The sequence below is a fragment of the Euprymna scolopes genome, chromosome 9, assembly GCF_053919585.1.
Source record: "Euprymna scolopes isolate OS-2025 chromosome 9, ASM5391958v1, whole genome shotgun sequence".
Classification (NCBI taxonomy): domain Eukaryota; kingdom Metazoa; phylum Mollusca; class Cephalopoda; order Sepiida; family Sepiolidae; genus Euprymna; species Euprymna scolopes.
This window is the reverse complement of record NC_136490.1, coordinates 162,640,719-162,665,105: the sequence shown is the minus strand read 5'-3', so window position 1 is coordinate 162,665,105 and position 24,387 is coordinate 162,640,719. Positions and strand designations below refer to the sequence as shown.

General features: G+C 34.0%; 1 protein-coding gene across 4 annotated transcripts in view; it reads left to right on the top strand.

The window, feature by feature from the left end:
• LOC145284964 (FMRFamide receptor-like) overlaps window positions 1-24,151 on the top strand; it is a 1,154,906-nt gene extending 1,130,755 nt beyond the window's left edge. For 3 of the 4 annotated variants that reach the window (XM_080134067.1, XM_080134066.1, XM_080134069.1), the window contains one exon: window positions 22,348-23,988. In XM_080134067.1, the coding sequence (XP_079990193.1) occupies window positions 22,409-23,848 (1,440 nt within the window). In that variant the 5' untranslated portion in view covers window positions 22,348-22,408 and the 3' untranslated portion in view covers window positions 23,849-23,988. Of the gene's footprint in view, window positions 1-22,347 lie in introns of all 4 variants that reach the window. The other variant, XM_080134068.1, reaches the window with a different exon arrangement.
• The last annotated feature ends 236 nt before the right edge of the window (window positions 24,152-24,387 follow it).

The following is a 24,387-nucleotide window of genomic DNA, read 5'->3' as shown; positions in this document are numbered from 1 at the left end:
TTTTTCTTTATCTGGAGCAAGAGAGTTGAAGAGGATTTTGTTTTTTATATAATAGAAACATACACACACACACACACACACACACACACACATATATATATATATATATATATATATATATATATATATATATATATATATATATATATTAATGCATTTTAAAAGTGTATATATAGACATCAAACAACCTTCCCATAAGCACACATATTCGTCCTTTCCCGACATGGGTTGGATTTTAAAAAACTGTCTTTTTTCGCACGATCTATGACTTTTTCTTTTATCACATTTTTATTTCAATTATCCTGAAGATGTCCTCTGAAACAAGGACGAAACGTTGATTTTTTAATAATTTCATTCGTTTTTTTCTATTTTTTCTTTAAATATATATATATATATATATATATATATATATATATATATATATATATGTATATATATATATATATATATATATGTTTGTATTTAGAGATGCTTTTCATTCCACCACATTTCATTTTTTTGTGAGGAGGACACATTATGCATTTTTTTGCAATGCGCTCCTTTTCCTTACTTTCATTTTATTTTGATTTTAAAAGGAAATACTTTTTCTTATTTATTTATAGATCTTTTGTTTTTTATTCGTAGATTCAACACTTTTTTGTTTTATTTTTCCTTTTTTTAACAGATTCCCAAATTATTTGAGTGTTAATTTTGTGCATGTGAGCGTGTGTAGAGTCTGAATTTTTCACATTTTTCTTTTAAACGTTGGCTTTTAAATTTTCTTGAATTGTCTACATTGTTTTTCTCTTTTCCGCCTAAAATGTATTTTCCGGGCTAGAAAAAATTTGTTGTGTTTTTAAACCGTATATTTCTTTATATAAAGGTCGGTTTTATTCCTCTGCTAGAAACGAAATCTTGGTTTTAATGGCATCAAATTGTAACACTAATGTTCCGTTATCGAATGAGAATCACTCGGTTTGACGTCTTTTTGTCAGAGTGTAAGAGTGGTTTTGTCTGTGGATGGCTCTTTAACTCTAAGGATTACGTCTCATTCTTGTGTTGGAGGTACATTAATTGGAATCATCTTCCGGCTCTGTTTCGACACTTAATGCAGACACGCAGCACACATATATGAATGAAAGAATCTTATCTATTTATTTGTTTACAAAAATATTACAATATATATAACAAAACAATTCGCAAATCATAACAATTAACTCTTTAAAAGTTAATTACCATTAACTAGTGCCCCCTCTCGTTCACACAGAGGCAGAAATATATATTCTTACCCTATAGCTGCCCGGAACAAAAGTGAGAGAGGAAAGGAAAGGAATCGTTGAAATTACATTCTGATCTTTTATTTCGGTGTATACCTTCCTTTACCGCTGAATCACTTCCTGGATTGGGGTGGGGGATCACGACGACCAGTGGTACTAGCAAATAGTGCCACACTAGGAGCAGTAGCTAAAAAAGTACATCTTTAAATTAAGAAGTGTGATCGAGCTGGCGAGAGAGAAGAGAGAAAAGGGACACCATGTGGTCGGAAGAAGAAGAAGAAAAAGTGCGGTTGAAAAAAATGGATATGAAATGTTGAAGAGGAAAAATGGTTGCATACGAAGCAGAAAGAAACACGCAACTAGGGGAAGTGAACATGTGCCCCCGCAATGGCAGAGAGAGAGAGAGAGAGAGAGAGAGAGAGAGAGAGAGAGAGAGAGACTTTTTAAACTGGTGTCGATACGGGTAGAAAGAAAGCGGTAATAAATGACTTGTGCTATAAAAGTAAGAAAAATCGCATCGGATTTATTTTTGTTTGTATCTTTATCGACGGTGCCGGACAACGTGGGGGTCCGAGATATGTTTAAACTGTAACGAACACGGTTCAAGCGTAACGGCTAACATACATTTGTTGTTCCAGTTGTTTTTTTCTTATTTCAGCTGTTGTTGCTTTTTGAACAGTACTTCTGAAGCGACTTGTGGCACTTTATTGCAAAATCTATTTTTAACGTATACATGAGAAAAGATATTGCTGCAATTTGCGTAAACCATAATATTTCTAAGTGCGAACAAAACGAAGATGCAAGTGCTTACTTTATGTAAAGATTAAATAAAAATAGTTTTATACGTTCCTTGTCAAGTTTTAAAAGTGGCGAGTCAAAAAATTGATCACTTTCTGTAAGTAACGATAAATTTGTCTAACGTTCTTCGTTATTTTTTTCTATTTGCGAGATTAGTTTGATTAGTTCGTTCGTCAGACAGTTTTTTTTTTATTCCAAATCTTAAGCCGCTATTAATATGTCCCGTGAAATGCACATATATCATTTAAAGTAACTGAACTGCCTTGCTTCGGTTCGAGTAATAACTTGCTTGTGTTCCTAGTGTGAGGTTTGCGTACGTCTATATATTATATTTATAATTTCATATATCCACATAAAGTTTTATTAGATGATATCGATTTTTTGTATCGATTTTCAATATTTACTTCAACAGTCCGCAATATATTAGTAAAGATTAGTAGTAAGTTATGAAAATATATACAGAAGTCAACCAATTATTGTTGTTGTATATTGGTTTATATTTGAGGAGATGATATATTAAAACGTGTCATGTGTTATCTAGTGGATGTAAGATATTGTTCTTTTAACAGACAGATAATAAACGTATAAATCGTATGTATGTTGTTTAGCCAAGAGGACATGATATTGACGTGTAAACTGAGTCATGTTGTATCAGACTTATCACACGGGATATATTTACAGTTCATATGTAAGAAGAACAATATATGCTTCATACTTTTTTCTTGAAGAGTTCTTCTGTATCTTCCCACTGCTCCGTGACGAACCATGAAGCGATCAGCACCATATAATTGAGACATCTGTTCTTATTTGAGAAACTATTAAAACAACTCTTTATATTTTTGTAATATAAATTTATTACAGTTGTCTCAAATGGTTTTCACAGGATCTACACTTCGTCTACATTTTCTGTTCATACAGCCCGCTCCTAGCTGTCTGTCCACCCCTGTCTAGACATCTGTGGTCAATCCTCAACTCTCTCAATCTCTCCAAAACTAACCACATCACGGGTTCTCTTACGTCACCTAATTACGTGTCTCAGACTAACCTAATCCACAACTATTTATTTGTTTATTCAAAACCCAAGAATAATGTTTACATATATTTTCTATTTTCACATTCCTTTTGCGATTCAAACGCCAATCATTTCTTCCGCAATTTAATTGTTTATTCTTCTAATCATAATAACTGATCCAGCGACCATCCGTCGCTCAAATCAATTAATAAGAATACAATAACAATAATAATAATGTTTTGGCCATTGACCCCGCTTGCCACAGTTAACAGATACTACGCTATGATCACAGCCTAAAGGGTCATAACATTACACTCTCTGATGAACGCCCTTCGATTTGCTAGTGAAAATAGACACGTAAATAACATGAAAATCTAATTGGTTTGCGAGCAAACTTAATATTACGGGTATGGAGAAAAGACTGCAGTAACATTAATTCATGCAGCATCCTGACGAGCATTTCTGTTGATTGAAGGCGAAAAATTATGTGTAAAGTAATTGCCATATATATCACAAATATATATATATATATATATATATTGCTGTATATATATATTGTTATATATATATTGCTGTATATATATACATATTGCTATATATATATATATATATATATATATATATATATATATATATATATATAAAAGTGAACGTGTCTTTGTGTGTACATTTTCCTTCGCAATAACTCTGTTAATTTTAAGTCTACAGACTCGAAATTATATATATAGGGTACTGAGATTTGGGAAAATCAATGGAATCGGTTTTTGGCCAGAAATTTCGCTGTTAAGGAGTCAAAGTTCAACGATTTGACCTTTGAGAACTCTACCAAACTTTTCCAACAATTTGGGGTCTTAACACTTGAAATTTTAGGTATAGGTTCCTTAAACATGGATCTAACTTAATAATTTGATGTGAGTCCAAAACAATACATTTTTAGGGGTCATAATAGGGGTCAAAGTTAAAAAAAAATTACTTCTTTTTTGTTTTGTTTTTTTGCTCAGCATACACCTCCAAACACCTGGACAACGCCGGGCTGAAATGTTAGTATATTTATAAAAGTGAACGTGTCTGTGTGTGTATCTGTGTGCCTGTGTGTGTCTGTGTAGATTTCCCTACGGAATAACTCTGCCAATTTTTAGTCTACAGACTCGAACTTTGATATACAGGGCACTGAGATTTGGGAAAATCGATGTGATTGGTTTTTGGCCAAAAATTTGGGTATTGAGGGGGTCAAAGTTAAACGATTTGACATTTGACAACTCTACCAAACTCCTCCGACAATTTTGGGTCAACGCACTTGAACTTTTTAGATATAGGTCCTTGGACATAGATCTAACTTAATAACTTGATTTGAGTTCGAAACAATAAACTTTAAGGGGTAATAATAAGGGTAAAAGTTAAAAAAGAATTTACCTCTGCGGTCTCTTCCAAACTACTCAGACAATTTCTGGTCTAAATATTTGAAATTTTACATAAAGGGTATTCAGAGATAGGGCAAGCTTTTTCATAAGTTTGGGTCGAAAATTTTTAGTCACCAATATATAAATGTAAGTATGTATGTCTGTTTGCATGTCTGCCTTAAACTTTCAATAAAGTCGACGGATTTTACCAAAATAAGTATCGTTTTTAAGGTCGACCTTTCATACGACAAATATCGAAAAATTGGCTAAAAACATTAATATCTTTCCCTTCAATTAGGAACTTTTCTACTGGGGGGGTCACTTTTTTCGCCGATATTTTTTAAAGTTATCTTCTCCTTTAGATTGCCTAACCTTAATTTAAAAAAATGTCGCTTCCGGTTTGGCGGTGGTCGTAATAGCATAAACGTATGTTTTACCCCGTTCTTGTTCTCCTTTGAGGTACGGGTTCGAGCCGGCCTTTCTACTACCACTTTTTTTTGGCTCAACATACACATCCAAACACCCGAGCAAGTTTGAATTCGAAGCAGTCAAAGATTCTCTAGTAATTTTTTACGACGTGACCCAGCGTTTACGTCGTTTAAAGCCTAAAAAATGAAGTTCTATGAAATTGTTAGGTGAAAGTACAGAATGGTCTAATAATAATTAATTAAATTTATCTTTATTTTATGTTTCAAATATAATTCCCGCCCCTCCCCACAAAAACAATTTGTATTGTCATGTTTTGCCCCCCCCCCTTGGTCGCCAAACTTCAAAATGCTAGAGGTGACATGTCTCGTTGGATGCGTTGTTCCCCAAAAGTGGGTGTTCATTTTATGTTAAATTTATACAGCAAAGTGATCCTCACTCTAAAATGTTCATTTTTTTTCAAAATATCTTCTTTCATAAACGTATTAGATCAAAAACAGTGGATCGTCATTATTTTTAGGGGTTAAACGACGCTGGATCACGTGAAAATCCCTTTTTTATTAGAAATTTAAGTTTGCACTCGATGAGACTAACGTGAAAAAAATAAAACAATGTAAATTGTGGAATTTAGAGGAGGCAATAGATCCTTATTTTTTACGTGTTAAACGACGCTGGGTCAGATCGTAAAAATTTTCTCGATTCTATGTAACAGTTTTAAATAAATAAAAACAAACAAATGCAATCTGTTCTGTTTTTTATTCGAATATTTAAAAAAAGCAATAAAAGGCAAACATTTTTCTATCCACACGGAATTATTTTTTCGAGATAGAAACTTATTCAGATTATCAAATCATTTTATTAAGTGAATAGTTTGCTTGTTTGTTTATGTTCCGATGTTTCTAGGAGCAAATAACTTTTAAAAGCGTTTTTTTTTTAATTGATGTTGGAATAATAATTCCAAATAAATTGAATTAAATATGTTAGCAATATAACTATTGTTTAAGGTTTATTAACTAACAATTTTGAATAGAACACTAAAACAATTCTCTCGCTAGAAACATTCACTAAGATACCGCTATTTCATAAAATCGATTTTTCTTAGTGTAATATGCAAATAAGGTGATCTCGTAATTGGATATTTTTTCAAGAACCATACTATATATAGAAATAAATGAAAAAGTAAATAAGGAATATTTTGTATACATTAATGAAATTGTGAACAAAAAACAAACAGACAGGAATATACATACATATATATATATATATATATATATATATATATATATATATATATATATATATATATAGGAAGTCTTAGAAGTAGAGTGAAAAGCACATCTTATTTTTCTTTTATTAATATTATTTTTTTTTTCCTTGTACACATGTTTGTGAATTATTCCATGGATTTCTGCCTTTGGATTATTATGGACTATCTTCTTCCAATTATATATATATATATATATATATATATATATATATATATATATATATATATATATATTATTGCATGTATCTACATACAAGGTTATGTGTCTATATTCAGTATTTATTCAACAGTGCTTAATACGTCAGTAGTCCACAAACATATATCAAAACACGAGGTCATATAAATTCCATGCAGTTAGCGTATGAATTTTCACGAGAATAAAGCGCGGAATATGCTGTGTATCTTATATGGCATATATATTTTCGAAACTTTCTACAGTATATATATATATATATATATATATATATATATATATATATATATATATATATATATATATGGGGGTGCGTGCGTGCATGTACATGTATGCGTGCGTATGTAGCAGAATATAGGTGATAGCATAAAGTTTTTTTTGCGTGCTTACATGTCCTCTTCGTTGGATGTCGGAATTGGTTCATTCATTGTTCACAACTATATAGACGTTTACTTTCCAACTGAAAAGAGGCTGTCTACTTAATACGTATACTTCCTTCTAAAATCATTCGGCTGCTTTATTCGAGGCATAAGTAATTCAGTTGTGCCAATCATCCACGCGTAAACCCGACAACCCTCTTTGCTTTTTTTTTTTACCACTTTTCCTTTCGTTTCACCGTTTATCCTTCCTTCCTCCATTATATCTTGCTTTACGTTTCCTATAGTTTTTTCCTTCTCTTTTTAGAAATATCTGTACTTATTTTCGTATGAGTTGAGAACGAAAATATAATTCACTCTATCTGTAAAATGAATCAGCTAGAATACATGCAAAGTGTTATCTTAAAACTACAACATCAAAATAAAAGCAAATCAAATTGACAGCGTATACAGCGGGTAACGATGTTCAGTAACAATCAGTTCGATGAGCTTGCTTACACAGTGACAAATATTCAGTCCTTACTATAAATTATACTATGTGGAAAAAAGACTCAGTACTTCTACCCGGTCATGGATAACGAGATAAGTACAATATACCCCGATTTATTGAATAATACGTTCAGTTCGAAAAATATGCCCGTGGTAAATAGTAGAGGTTGGATCGATCGTGCAAGACTGAAAATCTCACCAACATGGGGGATATCAAGCTAAATAAACATAATAATGCGGACTGATTTTACTTCCTTTTTTTTACTTGGATATTATAAAAATTTTGTTTGTTTTTTTTTACTTGGATATTATAAAAATTTCGTTTGTTTTTTTTTACTTGGATATTATAAAAATTTCGTTTGTTTTTTTTTACTTGGATATTATAAAAAAATTTTTCTTTTTTTTTTTACTTGGATATTATAAAAGATCGTTTGCATCCTCATTTCCTTCTTTTTTTTTGCTTTTTTTATTGTTTGACTTTATTATTTTAAAACGTGCTGCAAATATTGTATGACCTGTTGAAATTTGAATCACAAAATACGTTTAAACTTATAGTTTAATTATGAGAACCACAGTTGACTACTGTTTTTAGCAAATTATTTTAAGGGAGATTTAAGAAATTTTAAATTGAGTTCAACTTTGCCAGTGTCGCAATTCTCGCTTCCATTATTTTGTCTTTAATATTCACATTTCAGAAGTAATTTTGTCTGACAATAGAAGTATTGCTGGTTTTCGGATTGAAATCTATTCCTTTAGACAGTCTTGGTTCTTAACTACTATATTTTAGATGCTAGCATAATGTGTTGTCTGGGGCGATTTCCATAAAGAAATATATGCATTAAATATTTAAAATAAATTATTCATTCAAAATTCTTTTTTTTATATTTAGTAAATAATGATTATTTGTCTTCAATAAACTGTCAAATGAAAGTGAAGGTAAAGCTATTCTTAGCAAGTTTAGGATATCAGTCCATATAATCCCCTTTTTATATATCTCCTCTCTATCAATCTAGAGTGGAACGATAAATGTGTCGCCCTAAAGAAAACAATACTACGGATTTATTTTAACACTTTTATTGGAAAATTCAATTTAGGTAACTTGATTATGTTGTCCATTGAAATATATAAGTTCATCAAAAGATAATCAGCTTTTATGTATTGATACTACGCTCGCTGTTCGGAATATCTGTCTGTAGGTACGGTTCAATTGTAGACTGCATTTCTAAAAACCTAGAGCTAATGCTCATCATATCGTATTGTAACCTCGCAGGCACAAACGAACAAAGGAAATAAATAAAATCCAATCGGTGTACTTTCTTCCTTTTAGCACATACTGTCTTTAATTCTCCCGTCTTGCCATCAGCTTAATGAGTCTCTTTCGCTCTGTGTCACTGCGCTGCCACATCTCCATGTCACAGGCTTCGTTTTTCCTTATGCTTCACTACACGCTGGCCCTATACATTTCTTGTCTTAAACTTTATACATCCATTTTTATCAACCGCGCTTTTCTTTTCTTCCGACCACGTGGTGTCCTCCTTTTTTTTTTCTTGTCGCACCAGATCGCGCACACTTCCTAATTTGCATATGTGTATTTTTCGGCTACTGCTGCTAATATCCTCGCAAGTAAGCTAGCATACAGCTGCTGATATTTTCCCACGCGCTCACACGCACTCTGTTAAAGTAATAATAGAAAGCATCTATTATCGGCATTGGTTGCCTTGATATTTTTCTAGTAAAATTATTTCTAGAAAGACATAAGGTACTTACATGAGAGACTACGTCAAGGTTGCTAACATCCAAAGTAAATGTGTTTTTTGGTAAACGAACTGAATTCGAACTTCAAGCACACAGATCGGCAGCCCGTGTCGTTAACAACTACTCTATTGTCACCTTCTAACGTAGACCTTAGCTGTCTATATATCTGTAAAAGTGAAAATGTCTGTGTGTGTGCCTGTCTGTCTGTTTGTGTACATTTCCTTACCCAATAACTCTGTAAATTTTCATTCTACAGGCTCGAAATTTGACATACGGGGTATTGAGATTTCGAAAAATCTTTTTAATCGGGTTTCGGCAAAAATTTAGCTGTTAAGAGATCAATGTTCAACGATTATATCTTTGAAAACTCTACCGAACTCCTCCGCCAAGTTTGAGTCTTAACACTTGAAATTTAAGTCATAGGTTACTTGGACATGGATCTAACTTTATAATTTGATTTGAGCTCAAAACAATAAAATGATAAGGATCATAATTGGGGTCAAAGTTTTAAAAAATTGACTTCTGCGGTCTCTACCAAATTACCCAGCCAATTTTTAGTCTAAACATTTGAAATTTTACATAAGTGTATTTAGACATAGGGATAGCTTTTTAATCGGTTTTTGGCCGAAAAGTTCAAGGGGTCAAAGTTCAAAAGATTTGATCTTTGTGATCTCTTGCAACTATAAGGCCAATTTTGTGTGTAAACATTTTAAATTTTACATAAAGGGTATTCACAAATGCAGCAATAAGATTTTGGGCGAAAATTTGGCTGTCAAGAGATCAAAAGTTGAATGGGTTTGGCTTTGCAAGCGCTACCAAATTCCTCCGCCAATTTTGCGTCTTAACACTTGAAATTTTAGATGCAGGTTACTTGGACATGGGTCAAATTTTTTTATTTGATTTGAGCCCAAAACAATTAATGTTAAGGAGTCAAACTCAGAGTCAAATTTTTAAAAAGTTGACTTCTGTAGTCTCTGCCAACTTTTCTCTATGCTAATTAAGGAAGCCTATTCTATAGAAAGGCATTACGGTACATATGTCCGAGCAAAACTGGGCTGAACTGCTAGTATATCTATAAAAGTGAAAATGTCTCTGTGTCTGCACATTTCCCTACCAAATAACTCTGTCAGTTTTCGGTCTTCACACTCGAAATTATACATAAGGATTAAAAAGATTTGGGAAAATCTTTTTTATCGGTTTTCGGCCAGAAATTTTGCTGCTAACGAATTAAAGTTCTACAATTTGACCTTTGAAAACTTTACCAAACTCCTCCACCAATTTTGGGTCTAAAGACTTGAAATTTTAAATGTAGATAACTTTTACATGTTAGTTACTTGGACATGAGTCAAACTTTTAATTTGCTTTCAACCCCAAAACATAAATGTTAAGGAGTCAAGATTTCGGTCAAAGTTTTTAAAAGTTTGATCTCTGCGGTCTCTACCAAATTACTCAGCCAATTTCTGGTCTAAACATTTGAAATTTTACATAAAGTGTATTCAGAAATTGGGCAAGCATTTTAATCGGTTAGAGTCGATAATTTGACCTTCCAAGGGGTCAAAGTTAACAAGATTTGACCTTTGAGCTGTCAAGTAAACTATCCAACCAATTTTGGGTCTAAACATTTGAAATGTATACGTTACGGGTATCCAGACATGCGGCAAGCAATTTAATCAGTCTTGGGGCGAAAATTTGACTGTAAAGAGGTCAACGTTAAATGAGTTGACTTTTACATATTCTACCAAATTTCTCAGACAATTTTGGGTCCAAACACTTGATATTTTAAATATAGATAACTTGGACATGGGTAAAACTTTTTATTTTAATTTGAGATCAGAGTAATACATTTAAAGAGGTTAAAATTGGGGTCAACGTATAAAACATTGACCTCTGCGGTCTCTACGAAATTACTCAGACAATTTTTGGTCTAAACATTTGAAATCTTCCATAAAGTGTATTCACACATAGGGCAAGTTATGTCATAGGGCCCTAGCAAAACCGGACTGAACTGCTAGTGCTATATAAAAGGGATGCGATGACTGGTATTTTAGCGTTTTATGAACGTATGACAAAATGACGTTTTTTTTATACCGAACTCATCACTTTCAGGGGAACTAATTATTAATAACATAAAATAGAGTAGAATGTCGTATATCAAGTAAAAAAGAATGAACAAATTTTGTCGGACATTAAATATCTTAGAAAAACACAACAAATTACTAATGGAATAAAAGTCTCTTATCGCTTACTAATGATAAAATTAAGATAAATCTAAAATTTCTAAAGCTACACAAATCTGCACTCTTATATACAAGTTACTTTGTGTGTGTGTGTGTGTGTGTGTGTGTGTGTGTGTGTGTGTGTGAGTTACTTCCTCATATGTTTCAAAACGGATGAGCCTATCTTTTGAAAATTTCACACAATTTATTATTACTTTTTTTTAATTATATATATTTTATAATAATCGCGGATTAATTCTATAATAATACATATGCAGCTGCATTAATTAAAATATATTGTACGACCGGGGAATGTCGGGCGCCGAGTTAGTATTTTTTTTTAATAATTGCAAATAATAATATTGGTGACTCTCGACTCTATTACGTTTTGGTCATCAAATGTTTCTTGGAGTTTAGATATCAGATCTTTTTTTTTTTGCCTTCTCGCTGTTTTTTATCGTTCTAAACACTTTCTCAGACTTGTGGCTATTCTATAATCGTACATATGTACTAACAGACAATGTATATGGTACTTTTGTTATATATATATATATATATATATATATATATATATATATATGGGGGGGCTGGAAAATTTGTTCTATTTGAGGGGTTTTAAGGAGTAGCAATGTATTTGTAATTTTTATTGATTAGTTACGTGATTATACCGTGTTAATTTTGACGTGTCTTCTTCGGAAAAGGAATCTCCTATCTTTATCGTAATCATTTTTCGTTATTGTTAACTCCTTACATGAAGTGGTGTCATGCTTTATCTGAAGAGATTTCTATAAAGAAACACCTGTTGCAAATCTCTAATAAGAATTATGGCCGGATATGACATTTTTTAGATTCGTGTGTTATGATGTTTTAGCGGTTACCTCGCACATCAAATAATGACCAATCAAAGATATCCGCTTATATGTTTCCTGTCTTTTCTGAAGATTTTCCTAAATTATATTGCGAGGAATTTTCAATAATACATCTGAATTTTCAAGCATGCAATATTCGCTAAATCTCTGACATACGTATATATACTTATTAACCAAATAACAACTGGTTTTATAGTAAATTGACGAGGTAGATATAGGGACATTTGTAAATTTTCATATGGACACAACAAATTATATGTTACATTAAGGACTACTGCTTCCACTGCCTTCCTCATAGTATCATATATACGTGTAGAGACCACAGTTAAAATATTCGCAATAAAATGAGCTTTCTTTAATGCATTTACAAAGTGTGGGGCTAGTGCTTGACTGAGAAAACACTTAATAATTTTAGTGAAGAGAGGAGGAGACTTATAGGGATGATAATAGTGCGGGTTAGTACTTTCACCATTATTACACCGGACGCTACTTAACTAAAAGTAAGAATACATTATAACCTGATTCTCGAAGACACAGCTAAGCAGACACTCAAAGACACGGCTTTTAAGCAGACTCTCTACGACACGACTGCTTTCTCTCTTGACGGAATGGTCATTACTAACCAGCCGTAGCACTTTTCACGAATCGACACCATTGAATCCTATTCTGCACCATTCTGAACAACTCAAACATGCTAATGTTCGCGATGTCCTTCATGTTGTCTGACATTTTCGTTTTCAGTTTTCCACGTCCTTTTTTGCCAGGGGTTGTACCAAAGAGCAGATCTTTTGTTAGGCCATCTGTTCTGACTACACGTTCGAAAAATCGCAAGTTCCTGCCATTGATGTTGCCCAGCAGTTTTCGACATGGTCCAATCTTCTTTCAGAATCCATTCGTTTATACGTTTGTCCGCCCAACTTACACAAGGATGTCTACGGTAGCACAACACAATTCAAAAGCAGCAATTTTACTCGTGCCGACTTTCTTTCAAGGCCCAACATTCTGTTCCGTGTGTTGCTATTGAGGATACCAAAGCTTGCAGGAATCGCTTCGTTGTGCGTTGTGAAATGGGTCTGTCTCTTATGATATTTTAATAAACTATACTATAAGAGGATTAAAACAATGAATTCGATTACTTACAATAGCCTCTCGATAAGTAATTTGTTTACAACTAAATTGATTAGGAATATGTTGAAGTTGACAGTTTTTGACAACGATAGAATGTTGTTTTTATAAACAGAGTGACCAAAAAAAAACGGGGCCCAACTCTAATTAGGCCCCGTTTCTTAGTGTTTTGTCCAAATGGAATGAAACTTTGATCATAACTAGTTTATTATAATCAAAACATCATATCACAGCACTACGATCTTTGGCCTTTTTTTTCTCCGTTCTACAGCATATGTTCTAGATGGCCTCCATTTAGCTTGTGTCTTTTTTGGGTCACCCTGTATATATTCTATTTAGATTTAGATATAGATTAGATTTAGATGAAGAGGCAGAGAGAGAGAGAGAGAGAGAGAGAGAGAGAGACGAGATCTTACTGTGAATACTTTACAGTAAGCAAAATCTTATCGAGCACTTTTTTAAGAAACTGTAAATTTCTTTCTATATATATACTAAAAATACGTTGTGTCTATAGTATAGCTTGAATATGCTAATGCATATCTATCTAGTCTATCTACTATGAATTCAAATGTCAGTTAAGCAACAATTGCTTACTTTTTTCAATAAAAGTTTTAAAATCAAGTTGTTTACTTTAGGCCGACACTTTTATGGTTCCACCCTGTGTAAAAAGTATCCCAGTTATGAATCTGCAAAACATAGAATGGATAAATATATGTGGTTGTGAATGTGATCTAATTAGTCACGATTATGACTGTTTCCTCTTTCTGTTTAAATAAATGTACTTTATTTTTGCAGGTCAGGGAAATAACTTTGGTATTCCTCTAAAAACTTTATTGATTCATTCTTCAATTTTTGTCTTTTATTTCCTGACTTTCGTTATTCCTAAATAGCCATACCGATATCTCGCGCTTCCCTAAAAGCATTTCTTTATTACAAAAAAAGCTGATATTGTTAGTCACGCAGGACTCAAATAACCCATACAATTAACGTCCTTTCAGCAATCCTGGTTACTAAATAAGACAATTTAATAATACTAGAACTTGGCAAAACGGTATACGCAATGTTCTTTTGCAAGTCTCCTTGCGTTTTAAAACTTTTTTGCTCCTCTTTGCTGATGCTAATAATTTATCATTAGCGCTCACGATTTGTTGTATTTGTCTGTTTTTATGTTTCTGGCGTGTGCAGACACCTGTCGTTGCCTGACTTCAATAAACATATTTTCCATGGTTTACATCTAACTGTAAGTAAATAAAAAATAAACAAAGCGTGTACAGAGTTACTTGAAACTGGTGCGTTAAGAAAAAAGTAATCAATGCATGTTTATAAGAATTGGTGAGAATGTGGATGTTATCTCAGTTAAGACAAAGAAAGCAAGATTGAGCCGTACAGATTTATATATTGTGTAGTTTGGGACGTATGGGAATATGGATATCATTTTCAACTAGTATGGTTTAGGAAAAAAGGGAATGTAAATATCATTTTCGGCTAGTGCTGTTTAGGAGGTGTATGAATATAAATACCAATTTAGATAGAGTTGTTTAAGATGTATGGAATAATCACAATCATTTTAAGCTAGTGTCGTATGGGAGGTATAGGAATATGAATATCAATTCCAACTAGTGTCGTATGGGAGGTATAGGAATATGAATATCAATTCCAACTAGTGTCGTATGGGAGGTATAGGAATATGAATATCAATTCCAACTAGTGTCGTATGGGAGCAAAAAGAATATGAATATCATTGAAAACTGACGTGGTTTGGAAGGTATGAAAATATGAATATCATTTTCACTGAGTATGGGATGGATGGGAATATAAATATCATTTATAACTCCTGTAGTTTGGGAGGTCTAGAAATAGGAATATCATTTATAACTAGTGTGGTTTGGGGTGTGGGAATATCAATATCATTTTCGGCTACTATGTTTGGAAGGTAGTAGACCCGTAGCATTATATGAATTATGCTATATAGATCGTTTTTATATCGACTGATCTTATGCATGCATGATCGGCGGTTTTTCCTTCTTTGTTACATATATTAAAGGTGTGATAGTCTAAGAAATACACCTCTGTCATTAGCATGCTAGTAGCATATATGCATCATTTAATTCATAGCAAAATTGCATGGACAATGGTGGTTACTATGTAGAAAAATATATTTTGAGGTACGAGAAGTCGCTCGTTTTAATGGTACCACTTCCATATTCGTAAGTCTACAAATTTTATAAATTAATTATAAGAGAGTTAATGATTATATGAACCGTATATATATATATATATACAGAGAGAGAGAGAGGGGGGGAGAGAAAGAGATAGGGAAAGTGAGAGAGAGTTAGACTTGGGGTCTAAAGAGCAGAGTTTATTTTAATATATAAATACTTTTAAAAGAACAGTGCCCATAAAACTGAAGATATATAATAAACTCAATAGGTATATGTATCCTAGAGCTATATTAATATTGAGTAAAAAGATTAATGATCGTAAATTATGACTGGGTTTCAAAAGAAAAAGACAAACAAAATCAATTTGAGTGTATGAACGTTTCGGAAACGATATTCATTTTATTAAAATTGACTAATAATTATTGACAAAAATTCAAAAAGGTTTGTCTAGAAAAGATACAGCAGCATACCGAAAGATATACTGACTTAACTTAAAACCTTTGTCAATAATTATTGTCAATCTTAATAAAATGAAAATCGTTTCCGAAACGATCGTACACTCAATTTGATTTTTTATCTTTCCTTTTGAAACTGATTCATATTTTACAATTATTAATTTTTTTACTCAGTATATATATATATGTGTATATATATATATAAATATATATATATGTGTGTATATATATATATATAGTTTTACTCCGAAATATATATATTAAAATAAACATTTGTTTATTTTAATCTTTCCCAGTTGTAATCTGACTTCAAATGTATGCAATAGTACTTTATTTTAAAAATTACAATTTAAGTCTACGCTTCTAACACGGATAAAAAAGAAGAAAAAAAAAAAAAAATATATATATATATATATATATATATATATATGTTTATTTACAATTGGGAAAGCAATACACGCTATACGGAAACAACACGTGCACAGTTTAAGCAAGTGCAACATTCAATATTTGAAAACCGAAAACTGTAATAGGTATAAATTTAATTTTGTTTTTTCTGAACAAAGAACACATAAAACCTACATCTTTAGATTTGGAGAGAAATAAAAGAAGGAATAATAAATTAAATAAAATAAAAATAGAAATATAACCTCATTCCTTGTTTTTTTTGTACGTTTTTTAAGTAACTGTACGTAAGGTTTGGCAATATCCCATTAATTAATATTTAATAATATTGATTTTAGAAATGCATCTGAAATTTACAAATAACCACTCATGTCGTCGCTACTACTTTCAGATTAAGGTAATTTACTTGCGGCAATTTACCATAGTATAAATATACAGATTTTTTAACAGTAATATATTATAGGATTAGACGCAGAAATTGTTTTCCAGATGAATGAGTTTTGGGGGTTTTTTTTAGATTGACTGAAATGTGCTATTAGCTTCATGTGTCGTCAGTTGTATTGATAAATTTAATTGTGTTACAAGATTAAGTTTGAAGGGCTCCTTTTCACTGTTATTTAATTAAAATATGAAGCCTTTGAATGTCAAAAAATGCGTTTATTTCTTTGGCAGATTCATTTTCGACTGAACAGATGAAGACTTTCGCGTATCTCACCGTATTTTATCTTTTCTACGTGTCGTGTTATTTATCATATTTCCTCAATCGCTGAGCATATAACCAACTTGTTTAATAAGCCTCGCTGACGTCATCCTATATAATTTGTCGATCTAACTTCCCACCTGATGTCATCATGTGGAAATAAATATTGCCGCTTTGTCATTTCTTGTGATATATTGTCTTAAACAGATATCATGTATTATAATTTACGTCTCATGTAATATCGTTACCCAGGAAAGCTAGCAGGATTACAAGAATTTTAGTATTATATATACTTGGAAAAGAATGGTTTTTGACAAAGTATATTTTATACCTGATTTTATATCTGATTTTCTAGAAGTGTAAGCCATTTTGAGTTTCAGATGGTTCGCTGTTACACACAAGTCCTGGGAGGTGACTTGTTTGTAGTAGACAGTTCCACAGAACAAAATATTCTTACCGTGTCGAAACCCAGGAAAAGAACATGTGAAATTGCTCCAGAAAAGTTTTAATATTTATGAAGCAACTCTGGTTTCTGATTGGTTGGTAGCAGAACGTTAATTAATTTGATTCGTCAGTTCTTAGAAGCATCGTTTATAAATAGAATCGTCCGACTGTGTGGGATCATACCCCATTACACCTCCATTGTGATGGGATGTGTCTCCTCGCGGCTTCGGCTGCAGGGAGACAGGGTAGTACATGTCAAGGATTCGTCACTTGACACTCAGCCCAACAGGTGATGGGCCGGGAACCGGCCCAGCACCTGTTGGACTGAGGTACACCGCCTGGGTAATACCTAGGAGGTCCACCCTCCCAGGCCTTGCCACCGGGCTTTCCGGTGGGGCAAGTTTATTGCTTGCTGCCTGAGGCGCCCCGACCGGGGAATGCTGACAGGGTTACTCAGGCAATTTTTTAAATTGAAGGAGTGCCCCTCCTTTAGGGGAGCCTGCGGGTATCCCACTTTCCAGGCCTTGTGCCAAATAATGCTGATGTGGGCAGCATTTAAATAAATACCCCATTACAACTCTGTTTTGATGGGATGTGTCACCTAGCGGCTTCGGCTGCATGGAGACAGGGTAGTATACGTCAAGGATTCGTCACTTGACACTCAGCCCAACAGGTGAGGGGCCGGGAACCGGTCCAGCACCTGTTAGACTGAGGTACACCGCCTGGGTAATACCTAGGAGGTCCACCCTCCCAGGCCTTGCCACCGGGGCTTTCCGGTGGGGCAAGTTTATTGCTTGCTGCCTGAGGCGCCCCGACCGGGGAATGTCGACGGGGTTACTCAGGCAATTTTTAAAATTGCAGAAGTGCCTCTCCTTTAGGGGAGCCTGCGGGGTTCCCACTTTCCAGGCCTTGTGCCAAATAATGCTGTTGTGGGCAGCATTTAAATAAATACCCCATTATAGCTCCAAAATATTGCAACATCCTCCCTATTTTTTATAATGGGGAAGTCCCTTGTGTTTGTTCTGCTCAAAAATAAATATATATTTTAATATTTACTTAGACATAACAAAAATTAGAAATCATTTGGGTCTTAGAATTTTAGCATTTAAAAAGACGCCATTTTTAATTATGTTCAAATGTCAAAAAGGAAAATTACAAAGATTTTTTTTTTCTTCTAAGCAAAAGTATTAGTAGGTTAAAGTATTAATACAAATAAAATGGATACAGTTTAACGTCTTGTCCAGGACTATTTTTTTTATATATAGAAAACTATATACTCCGAGCATTACCCCTAGGGGTTTCCGCTGATATTCATGCAAAAAAGTAAGAGCCTTCTCATAAGTGGAACTTCGATGGTCTGTATTTTTAATATATAGAAATCTTTATACATACAGGGCAGTGAAAGAAAAAATATATATTCAGTCGAATTCACCAACAAGTTTTGAGAAAAAACGTTGTAGCTTTATCCGTGTATATTTTTATTAATATCATTTTCGACCGATGTAGAGAGTTTCTTGCACTCTCCCATTCCAAATTTTGATAGTATTTTGTCGATGTATCTCGATTGAGTCATCGTAACAAGTCCTTTGCTTTGAGTAAATTCTATCCCCAGAAACCAGTAACAAAACTGTCACAAAAATTATCACGACCGACAATGAAGGATTTAAACAAAGCATTAAACATATTGAGAAAAAACGTTGTAGTTTTATCCGTGTCGCCGGTTTCGTAAATACATCAGCGATATTTTGTTCTGATGATATGTAATTCAAAATAATGGATTCCTTTTTTATCTCGTTTTTTATGAAATGGTATTTTATATCTATATGCTTAGATCTTTGGTTGATTATCGTGTTCTGTGCTAAGACTATACTGGCTTGATTATCACAATTAATTACTACGTCCATTTGATGGATGTTTGGGTCATGTTGTGATGCGACTTGCATTAAAATTCTGATTGTCGTTAGGTTTGTGGTTGGCGAAAACGTAGAAAAGTATTCTTTACCGTAAATCTGAGAGCACCCCTCAGCAACAAATCTTGCTTTGTACTGTTCTATGCCTGATGCTGTACTCTTTTTTGTAAAGACCCATCTTGTAGAAATAACATGTTTATCTCTTGGGAGAGGCACTACCGTATAGGTATCATTTTCGGTTAAGGAATCTAGTTCTTTTTTCATGGAAATTTTCCATTCATCACAATGTTCTGAATTAATTGCTTCGTTGAAAATTTTTGGCGCATTTTCTATTGAATAGCAATAGTCGATTTGATAATCTTTTATGTAGTCGACCACAAAAAAATCGGGTCGTCTTCTATTTCTTTTGCGATACCTTTCGACTTTATCATCATCATCATCATCATCATCATCATCATCATCATGGACACTCCCATCTCCGTCATTTTTATTGTTTTAATTTGTTCTAATTATTTGAGGTAATATAATTTCATCCTCTTCATATGACGGGTTTTCGTCTGTAAAATTAAACGTGTCTGTGAATTTTACACACCGGATTCTTTTTATTTTATTTTTTTCGGGAAAAAATATTAAATTGGCTGGACTGCTTTTATCGTATCCAAGAAATATACCTCTGTCGGCTTTAATATTCAATTTACTCTTTTTCTCTATATATGCGAAGCAAGTTGAACCAAATATATGCATTCTGCTTAAATTTGTTTTTTTACCGCAGAAAGATTCATATGGAGTTTTAGATAGTGTTTTGTTAATGCACCTGTTGCGTATATAAGCTGCCGCCCTAAGTGCATACGTCCAGAGGTTTTTATGGAGTTTTGATTCAATGAGTAGGCATCTTGCCATTTCAAAAAGTGTCCGCCACGCACGTTCAGCAGTCCCGTTTTGGTGTGGCGATCTAGGAGCTGATGTTTCATGCCTGATATGATGGTTAATTAGTAAAAGTTCAAAGTCTTTATTGGTGAATTCCGTACCGTTGTCAGAGCGAATACACTTGATTTCACCGTAGGAGGCCATGTCGGCTAGATATTTCTTAGTTGCTAGCAGGGTATCAGATTTGTTCTTTAAAAAGTAAACCATTATTAAACCTGAATGGTCATCTACGAAATTCAACACATATCTATAATGTTCTCTGGCCATCGGTTCTACGGGACCGTTCAAGTCACAATGTACCATTGATAGGATTTTTTTGGCCTTTTTGTCTGGTATCTTTTTTTGATAGTTTGTCATTTTCCCTTGCGTACAGACGTCGCAGTTGAAGTTTTTTGATGTTTGTATTCGCATTCCATCAACTACAGTCGCTGACTTTTTGATATCAGGAATATTGCAGTGTCCAAGAATTTTATGCCATGTCTGTAGATCATGGCAGGCGGTTTTTGATGGGACTACGCTATTCAAATAATACAGTCTTCCATCCCCCCAATGTCGAATGCAGTTCCATTCGGGCACACCAGCCCCGATTTATTGGGGCCAAAGTTTATATCTGCCCATTGTCCCGTGGCAGTCTGCACAGAAAATATATTTTGTTTAAATTTTGGGACCAGAAGAGCGCTCTCCAGAATACAGAAACAGTTTATCCTTATTGTTCTTTAGCGAGATTTTCGCATTGCCTCTTTTCAAAGCGATATCATTGACTCGACTCCCGTCAGTTAGTTCTACAAAATGATTTTGTGGCTTAAAGTTGGGATCAAAATTGATAAAATCAGATTCCTTTGTAATCATGTGCCGTGGCCCCACAATCGACAAGAAAATTATTATTGTTTGTTGAAGCATCAAATGTACACGAAAATAAAAATGTATGTTCGCTAACAGAGCTCTCTACATTTTAATGTAGTCGCCATTTTAAGTCCTGTATCTACATTGGAAAACCCCGTGATTAGGTCGTCCACAATCATAACAAATAATTTTTGTACTTTTCTTAGGAGAAAACCTGCTTTTGGCAAAGTTGCGTTTTTTATTCCTGGCATGGGTATAATTCGATTTTGGTGTTTTTATGTGTGTATTTTTAATTTCATGATATTTGTGGATTCGTTTTTTTTTTCTCAATATGTTTAATGCTTTGTAGCCGTCGTCCAGGGCCTCTCTCATTACCAGTGATAGACTTCGGTCATCTAAACACTGTATTAATTCCGCAAAGACAGTTGCGTTCTTTTCAATGAAATCGGGTTTTTTTTTTGTTTTCAGGTTGTGTTTCTAGTGTAGCTTTTGGATTCGTAGATATCCCAGAAATTTAACTTGCCACAATTCGAATTTTGATTCGGATCCATCGAAATAAAGACGTTCCTGGGCCCATAACCTCTAGAAGTGTAAGCCATTTTGAGTTTCAGATGGTTCGCTGTTACACACAAGTCCTGGGAGGTGACTTGTTTGTAGTAGACAGTTCCACAGAACAAAATATTCTTACCGTGTCGAAACCCGGGAAAAGAACATGTGAAATTGCTCCAGAAAAGGTTTAATATTTATGAAGCAACTCTGGTTTCTGATTGGTTGGTAGCAGAACGTTAATTAATTTGATTCGTCAGTTCTTAACAGCATCGTTTATAAATAGAATCGTCCGACTGTGTGGGATCATACCCCATTATAGCTCCCAAATATTGCAACAGATTTACATAATAATTTCGCTACCAACATTTTAGTAAAATGGTATCTTGAATCTAATATTTGCTTCTATATTTTCAGATATGTAAAATACATTTGCATATATTTCATTAGAAAACTAACACGATTACAAGGATTTTAGTATTATGCATAATCAGACCGAACTGATCTTCGCAACAGTAAGATGAATATATATTTACGCAATAATTTTCATCGCAAAGATTTTAGTACAATTGTATCGTGAAGTTTTTGTTTATTATCATTTTTTTTTCAGATACGTAAAAGACATTTGCATATATTTCATGTTAAAAAGATATTTGTCACAACCATCGTACTAATATGACTCTGTAAAATATAAAATGTTTACATATTTGTTTCCAGAGAGTGCACCTATTTCATAGATTTATCACTTAAATATTTATCTTTTTTGTTGCAGATGCATCTTCCTGAAGAGACTTAATCCTGTCTAGGATCTTCGCCAACTTCATCTTTCTTGGATGTTTCCCGCAAAAGGAAATAAATTCGACATGGGAACATTATCATCACGCAATAACAGCCTGTCGAATTTGACACCTTCGATCTTAGCCAATCTGGAGTATGCTCCCGGCAACAACATTACCTCTAATCTGTCTATCTTGCCACCAAAAGCTGAAATCAATGAATTCAAATTAATAGATTATTATTTAACGGGTGTCGCTTCCATAGTTATTGTTGTCCTAGGCCTTATTGGCAATCTTCTTACGATCATCGTGTTGACTAAACAGACCATGCGTTCCTCAACCAATTGTTACCTGCGAGCCTTGGCGGTGTGGGATAGTGTCGTCCTCATTGTAACATTATTTCTCATCGGATTACCATCAGTATCTGAATCGTACGATGCAAACATTAAACCTTTCGTTGTAGTGTATATATATCCAACGGCGCTCGTAGCGCAAACAGCTACAATATGGTTAACGGTATCGTTCACTGTTGAACGTTACATTGCCGTGTGTCATCCTTTACGAGCGGCGAGTATGTGCACTATCCCCAGAGCTCGTCTGGTAATTCTGTCGGTGTCCGTGTTCTCTTTTATCTACAACGCATCACGATGGTTTGAATATGAGATAGTGTATCAGCTTGACACAAACAACGAAACTTTGCAAGTAATGGGTGCAATGACGGATATGGGTCGTAGCAAGGTGTACCATAAGGTGTACTTCTTGTGCCTCTATTTACCGATCATGTGTTTTATTCCGCTCACCTCGCTTGCGGTTATCAATATCTTTCTGATCCTGGCGGTGAAGCGATCACAACGACAGCGGCGGGACATGAACGTGCGCCAGTCTCGCGAGAACAACGTCACTCTTATGCTGGTCTCGGTGGTTATAGTGTTCATGATCTGTCAGGTACCGGCCTTAGTCTATAACATGGCTTACGCTATCGACACGAAGACTGTGGCTGAAGAATACGCCTGGCGGATCGTGTCGATCCTCAGAAACTACCTGGTTACACTGAACAGTGCCATAAATTTTATGCTGTACTGTGCATTCGGCCAGAAATTTCGACGCATTTTCATACGGACTTTCTGCAAGTGCCTGCTTTCCGAAGAGGACTTCAGTTCGCTCACTTACCACGGCACTGTGATCAACCCGCACTCAGTCACGGGCAAATACAGCAAAATGCAAAAGACCGGCAAGTCTAAGCCCGACGTCATTGACATGACGTCATCAACCACAGCAACGCATGCCAGCGTTCTTTCACGATACTCGTCGCATTCGTCGTTCGAACCCAACGCGTTGTACCGAAAAACCTTGTTAAATAAAGCTGGTAGTGAACGGAAAACCATTCCAGACAGAAAGGATGACATCTTTTGCGATAAAAACGGAACTGATGAAGAAGAGACTATACAGGATGACATTGAAGACGTTGTTGATTCAGATAAAACGGTGACTGATTGACCTTGTGTAAGGTTCATTGGTTTTTCTTTTATAATTAGATAACTGGGATTTGTGAATGTGTCGGGATTAAATCCGAAACTAAAATGAATATGTAAACTGCTGTCGTGAAACAAAAACGAATAGAAAAACAAAGCCATGGTAGATTTAAAAAGTCTATCGAAAGAGAAGTTATGGAACATATAAAGAACTGTAAAGTAAATTGTGAATGTCAGTAAAATTCAATGTATTTTATCAATATTGATTGTGGGATTTAAAGTTATGTAAAGCTTCCCATTGATATCTAAACATGCGTGTGTTTCCCAATAAGAATCTCCTCGCGAAGAGGCCCCACATCGTACAAAATCTCATCGTGACATTTCATACATAAATATTAGTTCACGCCAACAACAAATCATCGTCAGATTCCTCAATAATTAAACCAGTAAAGGACACGAGGATTTCTATTTTTCTAAATATATTATCATGTGTGAATTCGCGATTCTTTATAATGATAGACACCTTGCGAAACACGTTAACCATTTATAATGGGATTAGGCCAT